Source organism: Salvelinus alpinus, chromosome 11 (assembly GCF_045679555.1).
Source record: "Salvelinus alpinus chromosome 11, SLU_Salpinus.1, whole genome shotgun sequence".
Classification (NCBI taxonomy): Eukaryota; Metazoa; Chordata; class Actinopteri; order Salmoniformes; family Salmonidae; genus Salvelinus; species Salvelinus alpinus.
Genome location: NC_092096.1, coordinates 44,745,449 through 44,761,248, shown reverse-complemented (window position 1 = coordinate 44,761,248; position 15,800 = coordinate 44,745,449). Strand labels below are relative to the sequence as shown.

The following is a 15,800-nucleotide window of genomic DNA, read 5'->3' as shown; positions in this document are numbered from 1 at the left end:
TGATACTTAAGTATATCTAAAACCAAATACTTAGACTTTTACTCAAGTAGCATTTTACCGGGTGACTTTCCCTTTTACTTGAGTCATTTTCTATTAAGGTATCTTTACTTTTATTTAAGCATGAACATTGAGCACTTTTTTTCACCACTGCTCCTCACTCCACTTTGCAGTTGACTTGTTGAACTAAAAGTGACAAGTGAGTGTGGCTTAGGGGTGATGAGACTAACGCTGAGGCTATTAACTTCTTATGGCTGGGGGCAGTATTGAGTAGCTTGGATAAATAATGTGCCCAGAGGTGCCCAGAGTAAACTGCCTGCTACTCAGTCCCAGTTGCTAATATATGCATATTATTAGTATATTTGGATAGAAAACACTCTGAAGTTTCTAAAACTGTTTGAATGATGTCTGTGAGTAAAACAGAACTCATATGTCAGGCAAAAACCTGAGAAAAAATCCAACCAGGAAGTGGGAAATCTGAGGTTGGTCGTTTTTCAACTCATTCCCTATTGAAGATACAGTGGGATATTGGTCATGTTGCACTTATGTAACTGCAGTCTAAAGTCGTATTCTTTTGTGGGCTATATAGTACACACAAATCAGATGCTCTGAGGCATCCTGGGTAGTCATAGCCTTAAATGCATGCTTTCCAATTGAAATTTATGCCATACGCATGAACGTGCCAATTAACATAGAAGATTTAAAAGGAGTCAAAAGATTTCAGATTACTTAGAACGAATCAATAATGCAATATTGCAATGCTGTTACATCTAATGCCTGTTTGCCTGAGGTTGATGCCGTGCAGGTGCTTGTACGCATGTGCACACACATGTGCATACACACATGCACACACGCATGCACTGAAACATATCCAGTTGGTCTTGCTGTTTAGCTTTTTGTTGTCCTTGACGTATTTTGTTTTTACATTGTTATTTTTCTCTTTTGCTCTTCTTCTTGGTTGTTGGTGCATTGGGGGACGATGGCTTGGGGGGTTTTGGGGGTGGGGAATTGAGGGAGAGGTGGGGGGGGGTCTCGGTCGGTTGAGGAGCAGCTCTCGGGGGAAACTGTGGGGGGGGTCTTGGAGGGTTGGTGGCCTGGCGGTTGGGAGCTTGGGCCGGTGGCCGACAGGTCGCTGGTTCGGGTCCCCGTTTTGACTTGGTGGGAGGCCTGTCGACGTGTCCTTGAGCAGGGCGTTGACCCTGGTTGCTTCTGTGGGTCGCTCTGAATGGGAGTCTGTTAGATGACAATGTAAATGTTGAGCGGCTTCACTGCATGTAGATTGTATGTTTTATTATTCCAAAAATTATTATTTAAAAAATAATGCAATTTCGTGGCTCTCTTGTAAACCTGTAACATATTGCAAGATGTTTCAACTGACCAACAAATTGAGCACACTGGGAGTCCTCCAGGAGTGGAATAAAAAATTATTGTTAAAGATAACCTGTGGGGATAAATACCTCCCGTCTCCTTCCCTCCAACTCAATCTTACCTCATCTCTCCATGAACCTCTCCCTTCACTCTCCCTCTTATTATCTCTCCTTCAGTCTCTACCTGCCCCTCTCTGTCAGTCTCACCCTCACTCTGTCCGTCCCGCAGTTTCTCCCTCAATCTCACCTTCCCTCTGTCCCTCCCCCTCCATCTCTCCCTCTTCTCCCATCTCTGACACTTAGCTGAATCTGGACCTCTGCCCATTGCATAATGGGCGTCACACCTAGCAATCTTCATAGTCAAGAATCCCTTAGATGAGCCTGAAAAGAAATAAACAATGGGATCCCGCTGTCTATACGGATCAGTGGAGGCTGCTGAGGAGAGAACGGCTCATAATAATGTCTGGAAAAGAGCAAATGGATTGGCATCAAACACCTGGAAACAATTCCACTGATTCCGCTCCAGTTATTACCACGAGCATGTTCTCCCCAATTATGGTGCCACCAACCTCCTGTGATACAGACATCCTTGGTGACTATACCTTCTCCAGAATCTGACCTCAGACCTGGCAGCGTTGGCCCTCTAGGCCGGCCGTCTCCATTATTGTTTGGTCATTCAGTTGTATTTAGTTGAGGTGATACCAAGAATACAAAATAAAGAAAAGCTGCATCAAGGGGACCGCATGCTCTCCCACACAAAATGACCTGGATGTACAGAAGCACATCAAAACGGAACTCTCTAAAAATACACCACATCAACACGAGTGGCTTTTCGTACCAGGTAAGGAGAGAATTTTTGAGAAACCCCTTAACCCCTTTTCCTAACCTTAACCTAATTGTCCTAACCTCCTGGGTTAATTCTCCTAACCCGCTGCGTAAGTTCTCCTAACCTGCTACAAAAAAAGTTGCAGCTGTATCTAAAGTAGTCCCTCTAGTTACAACCACAGCTGCTGCTATCTGACGGTATGGAGTGGGATTATGTGGTAGTGCTGTCTAAAGTAAACGGACTCTAAGTTGCCATTTCCTAACAGTTTGCAAAGAAATGAACACAAAAAAGGCATCAATGAAATATTCAAATCATGAGAAGCACACAGGTCATCACAATTCAATGCCCTTACATTAAAGATGACCGTTTAATAAAGCTATTTGTCTTCATATTTGTGGAGGGTGGAGAGAAAACTATTGGGTACTACATGAGTGAGGATACACTTGGTAATAAAAGACACCATAAAATGAGACCATTGAAGAGACCCACTATAGTGAAACCAAAGAGACTGTTTTTTACCTACTGGACCAAGAGAGGTGACATTCTACCCAGTTGACAATGGAGTGACTCCATTCACTGGGGCCATCATCTGTAAAGTTGAGGTCATCACAATTCAATGCCCTTACATTAAAGATGACCGTTTAATAAAGCTATTTGTCTCCATATTTGTGGAGGGTGGAGAGAAAACTATTGACTACTACATGAGTGAGGATACACTTGGTAATAAAAGACACCATAAAATGAGACCATTGAAGAGACCCACTATAGTGAAACCAAAGAGACTGTTTTTCACCTACTGGACCAAGAGAGGTGACATTCTACCCAGTTGACAATGGAGTGACTCCATTCACTGGGGCCATCATCTGTAAAGTTGAGGTCAAAGTTAACGGATAGGTCTGCCATGGAGTACTGTACAGTATAGATAAGCAAATCATCTAAAAGCTAAAGGATGGGGCTGTTGAAATGTAACCACTCTCTAATTCATAGACAGAGCTATGGATGCAGGGACTGACCATCCATGATATCAATTGTATAGTTTTAACCATGATTTGAGGCTATACAGTGTTTATTTACATTTGCATTGTTTACAAACATTGGAGTAAAACAATCTTATACTGTATGTTGGGTTCTGATGGGGTATGACAGTTGAACTATGCTCATGAGGCATGTATAAGTTATAATATTCAAGTATCAATGAGTACATATAATACATTTATGTCCAAAAATGGATTCAGCAACCAAAGTGTAACCATTTCAAATGACAAGTAGCTAATCTCTACAATTGTGTTTAACTGTGTGGCCATTTGAGGTCATTGAGCGATGGAGATAGTTGGGTATATTGCTATTTGTAGGCCTGTGTTATTCTCTCTGAAAATGGAATGTTCTGACAATCTAAAAATAAAAATGTTCTGACCATCTAAAATATCTGGCCGCAGGGCGCTACAGAGGGTAGTGCGTATGGCCCAGTACATCACTGGGGCCAAGCTTCCAACCATCCAGGACCTCTATACCAGGCGGAGTCAGAGGAAGGCCCTAAAAACTGCCAAAGACTCCAGCCACCCAGTCGTAGACAGTTCTCTCTGCTACCGCACGGTAAGCTGTAACGGAGCACCAAGACTAGGACCAAAAGGCTCCTTAACAGCTTCTATCCCCAAGCCATAAGACTGCTGAATAGCTTAATAAAATGGCTACCCAGACTATTTGACCCCCTTTTTTACACTGCTGCTACTCGCGGTTTATTATCTATGCCTAGTCGTGGGCTTCCCGAGTGGCGTAGTGGTCTAAGGCACTGCATCGCAGTGCTAGCTGTGCCACTAGAGATTCTGGGTTTGAGTCCAGGCTCTGTCGCAGCCAGCCGTGCCCGGGAGACCAGCAGGGCGGCGCACAATTGGTCCAACGCCATCCGGGTTAAGGGAGGGTTTGGCTGGCAGGGATGTCCTTGTCCCATCGCGCACTAGCGACTCCTGTGGTGGGCCGGGCGCAGTGCACGCTGACACGGTTTCCAGGTGCAGTGTTTCCTCCGATACATTGGTGCAGCTGGCTTCCGGCTTAAGTGGGCATTGTGTCAGGAAGCAGTGTGGTTGGGATGCGTTTTGGAGGACGCATGGCTCTCGGCCTTCGCCTCTCCCGTCTGTACGGGAGTCGCCTAATGTACATATGACTTCAATTACCTCGACTAACCCGTACCTTTGCACATTGACTCAGTACCGGTAACCACTGTACATAGCCTCCTTGTTATTTTATTGCGTTACTGTTTTTTAAAACTTTAAATTCAATTGATTCGACATGATTTGGAAAGGCACACACCTGTCTATGTAAGGTCCCACATTTGATAGAAATAAAACAAGCCATGATTTCAAAGGAATCTGGGGAAGTGTACTAAAAAATGTCTGCAGCATTGAAGGTCCCCAAGAACAGTGGCCTCAATCATTCTTAAATGGAAGAAGTATGGAATCACCAAGACTCTTCCTAGAGCTGGCCTCCCTGCCAAACTGAGCAATCAGGGGAGAAGGCCCTTGGTCAGGGAGGTGACCAAGAACCCGATGGTCACTCTGATAGAGCGCCCAAGTTCCTTTGTAGAGATGGGAGAACCTTCCAGAAGGACAACCGTCTCTGCAGCACTCTACCAATCAGGCCTTTATGGAAGAGTGGCCAGACGGAAGCCACCCCTCAGTAAAAGGCACATGACAGCCCGCTTGCAGTTCACCAAAATGCACCTAAAGGACTCTCAGACCATGAGAAACAAGATTCTCTGGTCTGATGAAACCAAGATTGAACTCTTTGGCCTGAATGCCAAGAGTTACGTCTGGAGGAAACCTGGCACCATCCCTACTGTGAAACACGGTGGTGGCAGAATCATGCTGTGGGGATGTTTTTCAGCAGCAGGGACTGGGAGACTAGTCAGGAAAGATAAACGGAGCAAAGTAGAGAGAGATCCTTGATGAAAACCTGCTCCAGAAGTTGCTCTGGAACAAGTCTCTAAATGTCCTGGAGTGGCCGAGCCAGAGCCCAGACTTGAACATCTCTGGAGAGACCTGCAAATAGCTTTGCAGCAACGCTCCCCTTCTAGCCTGACAGAGCTTGAGAGGATCTGCAGAGAAGAATGGGAGAAGATCCCCAAATATAGGTGTGCCAAGCTTGTAGGGCCATACCCAAGAAGACTTGAGGCTGTAATCACTGCCAAAGGTGCTTCAACAAAGTACTGAGTAAAAGGTCTGAATATTTATGTAAACATTATATTTCCGTTTTTTTTTTATTGTATACATTTTCAAACATTTCTAAAAACATGTTTTTGCTTTGTCATTATGGGGTGTGTAGATTGATGAGGAAAAAAACCATTTCATCCATTTTAGAATAAGGCTGTAATGTAACAAATGTGGAAAAAGTAAAGGGGTCTGAATACTTTCTGAATACACCGTATGTACTGTACATCCAATAGAAAGTACCAGATTTAGAATGTATGATTCATATTTGACCTTATAAACAATGGCTTGACACTGGCATAATCATTAGAAACGCTGGTTGCTGATTCATACTTGAATCTATATTTCAAGCCTCTGAAGTTGTAGATAATTAGGACGTTCCAGGTAATATATTAATGCTCCTCTAAACAGTTCGAGACAGCTAATTGCGACGAGCACAGATGGCCTGACTTCATATTAGGTATCCATTTTTATTCCCCTGGCAAGTTTCCACAACAAAGCCAGATGCTTCTTCCAGGCACTGTAGGCAAACAATCGTAAAAAATGTAAGAGACGCATCACAACGTCTGGTAACGCTCTTAGGATACTCAATGGGAGAAAAAAATTAATATAATTTTATACATCTCAATATGGCAGTCAACATTTGAAGTTTCTCAACTACTTTTTTCTTTTTCTTTTTAACTGTCGAGTCCTGGAAGAAATGGATACCCTTTGAGTTCCAAACACACATTTGGGAAAGCACCCGACTTAATACATGATCTTTAATTCGTCCATTTTCTGCCCAAGGAGGTGTCCGCATGATTTCAAGGCAGACTGAATCAGCCTGATGGTTGACTTGATCCAGAGAGTAAACAGAAGTGTCAACCTCAAGTGAACTTTCTAACAGATGGGATCGACTCCTTGAAACCTCTGTCATTATTTGAGGTTCACTCTCCTGACTGGAGGGAATCACTGAAGCCAACACTAATCAAGACATAATTGCTCAATACATTATTCAAAAGGTCTTATTACGGTTTGTCATTTCCAAGATGGCTGGGTAATATATCGCTGCCTGCCTGAAATATGCTTTATAATACATCATTAGCAGAAAAGCAGAGTGATGGCTTTACTTTCTTTGCTGTGTCCTTTGTGACTGGGACAGTTACAGTTCGTCAATATTTTTTTAATGAATCACTTTCAACATTACATGACCTTCACACAACAGCTCAGAAACGGACAGGTTGATAAGTAACGGCCGCAGTATGTCAAACAAATGTCAACATTTAAGGCAGATCCTCCTGAATGGATTGCCCTTAGGCCCTCAGGGGAATTACTAACCAATGGGTTCGGACCGTCGCTGATATCAATTGATGACAATAGGATTCACCTAACAGACTAAAGGATGGCAATCCGTCTCTCTCCAACACGTTGCGTTGCAAAGGTACTGCTCAGTTGTCGAATCATGCTCCTGTCCCTGCTGACTCTTTCCTAACAGGGATTTACAGCTGTGAATAGCGCTGATGGTCTGCTAGAGAGGAGAGGAAAGGTGTGAAGGTGAAGATGAACTGCATTAATGATCCCTTCCTCTCATTGCCGACAGTGACACGGACTCCGCCCTGAGAATCAGCTGTCAATTACCTCAGGCGTTACCAGTGGACCCCTGGAACCTTCCGGGGCTGAAAAAAATATATTAATTAGATCCAGACTAAGACCTCAAACACAATTAAAGAATTGACTCTCCAGGTGAGTGTAAAAAGAAGAGGACACAGTTCACCAAATCCCCAATTACAAGCTTGTCAAGGTAGCTCCCGAGAGCGAGAGATCTTTTGAAAACCAAGATGCTTGGACTCACCTTTGTACGCCTCTCGAAATTTGTCGGAGTACAGGTTGGCCGAGAAAAAGGGAATAAGAAACTTTCAATTACGTGACTGGAATTAGAAACGTTTGGTTTATTAGACTGAAACAAACTAGAAAATAAAAAAGAACCAGCTCAGTGGATACACACTAGGCAACGGCACAGAACATGCAGTTTCACGTCCAAAACTCATTTAATTAGGATTAAATGATATAAAAATAAAACATTTACAAAATGTCTACTACAGAGACAGACCAGTGGCATCCAAAACGCACACGTTCACAAACTCAAAATAGTGTTGACTATTTTGAAGATATATTTTTTTCAATGACAATTTTTTTGAAACATTGTACCATAAAAAACAAAGATAGAAACAAAAATTTCACAGTTGAAGGGAGAGCGCACGTGACATGCAGCCTTTGGTGCAGAAAACACACTACACAGTAGTTTCGTGTTTCCATAGTCCAGTTTTTATGTTGGCTGAGCACGAGCTCTCTGTGTTGATTATAGGCATGATCTGCCCATTGTTTTTGAGCGTGCCGTTTTGTGTAGCCAGGTTGAGCCCGTACGACTTGGGCTGGCCGTCCACCAGCTCTGTGTTATTGGGCTGCTTTATGCTACTACTGTCTTTACTCGTAACGGACGCAGAAGTCCCAGCCCCCTCACCTTCTCCTCCTTCTCCACCTGTTCCTACTGTTGATCCTACACTCCCACTTCCCACTACTCCGATAGCCCCGTTGCCTAGGGCGCTAGTGCTGCCCCCTCCCTTGTCGGTGTAGCGCGAGCGTCGGGGCAGGGACGTGCTGGCGTCGCTGCTGTCCTGTTGCGTCTGGCTCTGGTGGCGCTCCCTGTAGGCCATGTAGGCTGCCCGTCGGCTGCACCGCGCCTGCTGACTGTCGTGGTGTTCGTGGCGATGCCGCCTGTGGGGGCCGCTCTGCACGCTGCCGTCCACGCTGGTGGGCACGTCATAGGCGTACTCGCGCAGCACAGTGAGTCGGCTGGCCCGGTGGGCCCGCGCCCTGTTCTTGTGATGCCGGCTCGTGGGTCCGTTGGTGGCAGGATTGTTGTTGTTGGGCCGGAACTGCACCTCCACAGGCGCCACGTGCATTTTGATCTCATTGTCCACCGAGTGCTCCGTCAGGCTGTTGTCCAGCATGGCTGCCCCATTGGCGGGCAGGGCTAGTAGGGGCAAGGATTTGTTCAGCGCTGCCTCTGCATGCAGATTGGTCAGTTTACTTCCCTGGGTGGAGTTTCGCACACTGGGGCCACTCTTATTGGTGCAGGATGACTCTGCGCTGCTATGGGCACACTTGGCCGCATCATCGTTGCCCCTACCAACCGACCCAGCCGCGGACGCCGTGGATGCCCCCGGCAGTGGCAGCAGGGCGTCTTCCTGCGCCGAGTAGGCCCGTCTCTCGGGGCAACAGGCCTGGGCCCAGTGGCGCCTCATGTCCTGGCGGTTGACGCAGTGGTGTGCCATCAAAAAGCCACCCAGAGCCAGCGCCGCAACGCCAAACAGGCAGGAGAACACCAGGTCGGCCGGCCTCTCCTGGGACACGGCCATGGCGCCAAACACCCACAGCGACGCGTAGAGCCCCAGAGCAACCGCCGCGCCAAGGAGCTGCAGTGCGAACGTATGCTCGTTCTCCAGCGCTGACAGGGACACGGCATGGGGAGCCGACACCGTAGAGGACGAGGCGTCGTGGGACTGGAGGTGGAGGAGTGTGGCCGGTATGTCTCCGGCATCGCTGCCCGCTACCGCCAGCCGCTGTTGCTCCTCGGCGGGTTCCTTGAGTTCGTAGCGGCGCTCGGGGTGGCGGCGCAGCTGGAGGAGGATGCTAAGGAAGTACATGCAGTCCACGAAGACGATGAAGCCGACGGGGCCGTAGAAGGCCCCCAGGCTGGGCTCCCACGCCATCCAGCAACTGAGGAGTAGACAGAAGGGGAAGGCATCAGTACAAACATACAGTAAATATTTATGTAAATGTGGTACACACGCACAATATCATACAGACAAATGTATTGTGCAGATGTGTCGATATATCAGCTGCATTCAGTAAAAACATATGTTGGCAATGAAGCCATAAGACAAGTATGACATGACAAATCTTTGCCAGATGAGTCAAGTGTCACCCATTCAAGTGGTCCACAAACGTTTTTTAAATTATAACAACTTCAACCCGTAGCTCATTAAATCAAGTTAAAAAAACACACATGCACGCATTGAGTCTCTTTGAAAATGGGAAAAGCGGGAATAGAGTATCTGTTCTGGAATATTCCACGGGGCGGGTTCCATTCGTCTCAGTAGCTGCAAATTAATTAAACTCCAAAGACTTCAGACAGATACAGGTCCAGATTTCCAAATTACAACCCAAACAGCTGCCACCATAAAGTGAGAGAATGAAAGAGGGGGAGAAATGGAGAGGGAAAGAAAGAGCGAGAGAGAGAGACAGAAAGAGAGAAGCGAGAACACAAACAGAGAGAGAGGAAGAATGAGAAGAAAGAGAGACCGACAGACTTGGAAAATGGCAGCAGACGTGAGGTGCCGAGACACACACTATAAATAGCGCTCCCCAATCGGGCTCTCGGAACTTCACAGGGACTCAGAACTTTTCCTACCCCCACAAAATATTTCTTATTTACATAAAGCTACGCACACACGCATTCTGGCCAGTCGAAAACAAAAAGCGATTTCTCTTGGGTCTAGTTTTATATATACACAAAGCCTTCTGTCGATATAAAACATAACAATTTCCATAAACACACACTATAGTAGATTAACTAATTGGTGTCCATACAATGTGACAGTAAACTGGCACTACTTACTATGGTGCGTTGGTCTGGCTACCGTAGTTCTTGATGTTGGCGGCTGCGGTTATGCCACAGACGATGATCGGTATCCCTCCGCCTATTAGGTAGAACCTGGTAGGAAAAGGTAGCGGAAAAAGAACGGAGTAGGACCTGCTTGGGATCAAATTGGTGGTGAGTTGGTTGCAGGGGTGGCATGTGTGCTTCAGGCCTCCGTACTGACACCATGTGGTGGGTGTTAAACCAACGACACAAACCAAACCCTCTCCCTCCACAAGTCACAGCTATATTTCTAGAAGATACATAATCTACACATAATAGTATTTGCAGCTCCTTGTAAAGGGAGAGAAACGCTAAATGTGATTGTACAGCATTTCAACTGATCCTCGTCCACACACTTAAACAGTTAGTCTGACTCGCTATTATGACCAAACCTTTTCATAACTGTGCATTGTGGGAACTGTAGTATTTTACCTCAGCATGGGTCGTGGAGGGGGCGGGGGCTCGTCCAGCTCTTCGTAGTGCTTGGCCTTGCGGGTAACTTGCTTGTAGATGTTGCGTGCAGTCACGCCCACCCACAGAGCTGTGGCCAGGGTCGAGTAGTGCAGAACTATGCCCACCTGAAAAAAAATCACCTCCGAGCTCAGTCACGATCAAGATTCCACTTTAAACAAACAACTTCATTATGAAAATGTTCAATGCGCCAAACTGTATGAGTGTACCAAGTATCATGATTTTATGAAAAAGTTCAAGATTTGTTCACATATTGCCTGGACTATATAAAGCATTAACAAATTCTACATAAGCACTACATAGATGCTTCACTAATAATTTATGAGCAAAATACTACGCATTCTGAAAACTCACTTCATAAAATGTTATTGTACTAATTGTCAGTTTGTAAAGTTCCTTGACAAAGTAGAGCCCAGCTGTAGGATATCCTTTATTCTAGGTGGCAAACCGTTATTTTCCAAGATGTTCTCTACCAGCTGGGCTCTTTGTGTTAAGGACAATGAATGAATGAAAGAACCCAGCGCAAATGAGCAGGGGGTGCTACACTGCCTTCAAGTGATGTGGTCCCGTTTCTCCACCCTTCTCATGGATTTAATGGTGGAAACAGCAAGTGTACACTCAGGAATCACACTATGTCGCCAAAAGCAATTTTGCCTCCTCCACAACATCTTGACATCCCCATATAATTGTGAGATGCTTTTGGCAAGGGAAGGCAGGTTGGCAGTCTGGCTGGCAGGTTGGTAGGCAGATAGGCTGGCTCACCAGTGGGTTATGGTGGGGGGTAGGGAGGAATACTCACAGCTTGGCACACGCTGGCGTAACGCGTCTGGTTGATGCCACCCACGAAGACGCCGCAGGTGAGGAAGATGTGGAGGCAGAGGTTGACCAGCATGTGCCAGAACTTACGGCTGATCCGGACAGACCTGGACACGCAACCACACAGAATTGACACGGTGAGATTCAGCAAAATAATATCAGGGAATAAAATATCACGTCTATTCGTATGTTTGATTCATTCAAAATCTGTTATGAGTTTGGAGTGGTGGAGATGTGCTCGTGGAGTGGTGAACATATTAGTGGAGACTGGACAGTATTGGTCCCCAAACTTCCTTGCATTGTCACCCACCCAATAGGAAACAGTCTGGCCTCGAATCTTGTGCTGCGACCCGAAAGCGAGTCACAGTCCATCATTTGGTAATATTAGATACCGTACTACTAGTGAGATGTGTACTTGGTATCTTATGCACTAGGTATACACTGTATTAGATTCTAGTAGCAGGTAGAGCTGTTACCTGTGGTGGTAGATGTAGCTGATGATGATGGCCAGCAGACAGAGCAGGAGGACGATAGCTGTGGCGTAGAGGACTGGGTGGAGAGGCTCAATGCTGGGAGAGAAATACTCCACCCCAGTAAGATCCTGTGGGATACACACATCAAAATGTTAGAACGTCATCACTTTAGACAATGTGTCATACAATAACAAATAAACCATGAAGAAAAGGTATGAGCCAATTTCGTCAACTCAGGAGATTGTCACGTGCTTGGGCCAAAACTAAACAGGTCGTGTTTATAGAACGTGTGAACCGAAAAGAGATGTTGAGCTCGTCTTGAAAAGGCTAATGTCTCAAAAGGAAGTAAAGGTTGTCACGATATCAGTATCCTAAATACTCAGAAGCATCATGGCAAGAAAACAAAAGAAGAAGCGTATTGCATTTACTGAGGAAAACAGCCCTAATGTTGGAAACAGCCTTATGCTGTCTCCCGGAGTCACATTTGTTCATTGAGTTTAAAAGGCCATTAAACCCCTGGCCACCCACCATGAGCACGGCGTAGTTGCTGAGCGAGTCACAGGAGAGCGTGGTAAAGTTGTCATGGTGCCGCAGGACACGGCAGCCCTCGCTCTGCCAGCCACCCTGCCCGCCCAGCAGGCTGAAGTTCCAGCAGGCGGGCACGGCGTCCGAGCCACGGGCAAACCTCCGCAGCGTGGCGTTTACCGGGACACGCAGTCCACGCAGCTGGAAACCCTCTGACCAATCAGAGGCAGAGGCAGAGAGAGAGAGAGAGAGAGAGAGAGAGAGAGAGAGAGAGAGAGAGAGAGAGAGAGAGAGAGAGAGAGAGAGAGAGAGAGAGAGAGAGAGAGAGAGAGAGAGAGAGAGAGAGAGAGAGAGAGAGAGAGAGAGAGAGAGAGAGAGAGAGAGAGAGAGAGAGAGAGAGAGAGAGAGAGAGAGAGAGAGAGAGAGAGAGAGAGAGAGAGAGAGAGAGAGAGAGAGAGAGAGAGAGAGAGAGAGAGAGAGAGAGAGAGAGAGAGAGAGAGAGAGAGAGAGAGAGAGAGAGAGAGAGAGAGAGAGAGAGAGAGAGAGAGAGAGAGAGAGAGAGAGAGAGGGCGTGTTAGTCTTCAAAACATATCCTGGTGCTTTTATTTATTGGTCCTTTTTTTAACTACCTTTTCTAAAATCCAATGTAAGACAAAAGGGTGCTAGATCAAATCCCTGAGCTGACAAGGTCAAAAATATTTTCGTTCTGCCCCTGAACAAGGCAGTTAACCCACTGTTCCAAGGCCGTCATGGTAAATAAGAATTAGTTCTTAACTGACTTGCCTAGTATTACAGATGGATCCCGAAATCAAAAGTCTTCGCCCAAACCACAAAATTCACTCTTAAAATAAGTCACAACAATATTTTGAACAAAATCACCATCTAATACTTTAGTGGTACAGTGGGGTCCATGTCGGACTCACCAATCTTGGCCAGGAGAACGGGGGTGGCCACGTTCCTCCTCTTCCCCCCGTCAGCCAGCAGGGTGGAGTTGCCCGTGGAGGGGAAGAGCTTGCCGTTGCGGAAGGCCAGCAGGTGAAGCTTGTAGACGTTGTCGTCAGCCTGGCCCAGGTACTGAGAGAACAGAGATGGGGGGAGCTGCAGGGACGCCTCCACTATGGTGTTCTAGGGAGAGAAAAAGAGAGGATTTATTATTTAATTTATCCTTTATTTAGTCCCGTAGAGATAAAAAAAAGTATGATTGAGTGTACAGCATAATGTGGGATTCTGGTTAACGTTTTAGTCTACAGTTCATTGTTTAATTGGCATTTACTTAGAAAAGACATGGTTATATGGTAAGCTGTTCTTAGGTTTATGCTATGGGGTGAACCTCAAGACAACACACCTCATTTTGATAAAACATTTCAAGGGGCAATGATGGCGATATCTTAAATGAATGATGCATCATTTTCAGTCTATATATTGTTAAGGCTAAGGGGACCTGTTTCGATGACTGCTGCTGCTTGCTCTTTGCAGTCCAGGCTACTTTATAAGCACTTTCTGACAAGTGCTGATTGTAAAAAGTATTTTTTCCTACACATTGGATTGATTGCGTCTCTTACGGTCATTCCTGGGTACTGACCTTAAGAGAGAGGCTGGACAGCGTGCTGGTGACGTTACACTTGAAGCTGAGCTGGCGGTCAGGGTTGCCGTCCAGGTCGATGCGTGGGCCCAGGTCTCGGAGAGCGATGCGTTCAGGCATCAGCTTCTGGAACAGTGTGCAGGTCATGCCATTGAAGCTGCTCGCCTTGATGGCGTGGGCCTCCAGGGCGATGTTATGGGAATTCTGGGAACAAACGGTAGGAATAAGAGAAAAGTATAAACACACATACAAAACGCCATCTCCCAACGACAATGCATTTACACCCCGATGCCATTTAGGATTTGGTAATGGGATCTCATGATCTGGCGCGATCTTACGGTGGAGTAGGCCTGGGTTCCGCTGGCTAGCTGGTGTACAGAGATCCTCTGGAGACACTCCACGATGCGGGAGCAGGCCCTGGCCTCGCGCTGAGCCAGCCGCAGCACCCTCTCATCAGCGTGCATCAGATTACTGGAGATGTCCACCATCACATCCCCCAACTGAGACAGATAGAACAGGGTTAACACACACACACACACACACAAAGAAACCACAGACCTTCACACAGTTACCTGCAAATACACACAGGGCCAGGCAGAGGCACACGCATACACAGGCCTTATCAATCGAAACAATAGAGTGCTTTGTTTTTTTATCCAACACTCAATGTAGTCTTTATTTTCATCGCCCTGGAAAAAGCTGAATTCGGCGCTGACGGAGGGCACAGGGCACTAGACCAGGGCTGCGTTCCAAACACTTAAAAGACACACCCTATCCCCTCAGCCCTCAAATTAAGTGGACACTTCCGATGACGTGTCATGACGTCTGACGAGTAAACACTTGCAGGGCGGAATGTTTTTTAAATGGACCGCCCTTGCCCGGAAATTCGTCACTCGTTCATCCCGCAATGATTGTGTTTCCAGTCACCGGTAGCTTGTGGGTGCTTTATATGCGCTACAGTCAATTATGATTGCATGTCTACTTATATTAACTATATCATTATTAATATACGCCTACTGTATGATAGCTAGCAAATTAATTACCTAACCAACGTTAGCCTGCCTAGCTACTTCTGAAGAAGGAAAATGTTTTACTCCTACAATTTCTAAAAGCTAACCAAACAAAAACATCATTACTTTTATGAGATGTGTTTGTGCATTAGTAGCACAATTTCTAACTTATTTAGATTTGTTTTTACTTACACTTGTATGTTGACATCTCCATATTGACGTTTTAAGTTTTGGCGATACTTTTCTTAGCGGATGTACAATCATCGCACATTGAATTATGGCGCGTTTTAGGCCCCAAAGTCAACATTTAATTGTACACTCGTAAACTCCATTAAAAATGAGGGCTGAGGGGCTTACGTTGCAAACTTCCCTTGCTTGGCGAATCATTTGGACTGACGACAAAGGCTGCGGGGATTCCCCCAAGAGCTTAAGGCGAGGGTAAGTGGACGATGGTGTGTCTTTTACGAGCTTGAAACGCAGCCCAGGTGCGACATTCAAAGCCTTCCCCAATGAGCGCAAACTGCCAGGTGTGAAACCCAACAGACAGAGAAACCTGACCCGGCCTTGCTTTGTAATCCCCCACAGCTCGACAGGAAAAATACCTTTTTCCAGATCCTAGCTTATTCGCTTTCATTCTGATTCCTCTGCGGATTTAAACAGGACAGGGTTGCTCTGTATCAACTATGAGGAGCGGAATAAAGGGCCCAAGTATCAGCAGTAAGCTGGAGATGCATACACTGCGTGGCGTGTTCGCACCTCTCTCACTTGCACACACAGTAAACACACACTTAAAAAATACTATTACCTAGCTCTACTTATAACATTTATTTTGGGTCTGACCCCATT

At 46.0% G+C, this 15,800-nt stretch overlaps 1 protein-coding gene across 2 annotated transcripts in view; it reads right to left on the bottom strand.

The window, feature by feature from the left end:
- Positions 1–7,301: 7,301 nt before the first annotated feature.
- Positions 7,302–15,800, bottom strand: part of LOC139534240 (adhesion G protein-coupled receptor A3-like) — a 64,796-nt gene continuing 56,297 nt past the window's right edge. For both annotated transcript variants that reach the window (XM_071333198.1, XM_071333199.1), the window contains 9 exons: positions 14,283–14,444; positions 13,945–14,148; positions 13,286–13,487; positions 12,366–12,574; positions 11,841–11,965; positions 11,348–11,471; positions 10,510–10,655; positions 10,054–10,149; positions 7,302–9,152 (listed from right to left, as the gene is read on the bottom strand). In XM_071333198.1, coding sequence (XP_071189299.1) covers positions 7,664–9,152; positions 10,054–10,149; positions 10,510–10,655; positions 11,348–11,471; positions 11,841–11,965; positions 12,366–12,574; positions 13,286–13,487; positions 13,945–14,148; positions 14,283–14,444 — 2,757 coding nt within the window. In that variant the 3' untranslated portion in view covers positions 7,302–7,663. The remainder of the gene's footprint in view (positions 9,153–10,053; positions 10,150–10,509; positions 10,656–11,347; positions 11,472–11,840; positions 11,966–12,365; positions 12,575–13,285; positions 13,488–13,944; positions 14,149–14,282; positions 14,445–15,800) is intronic.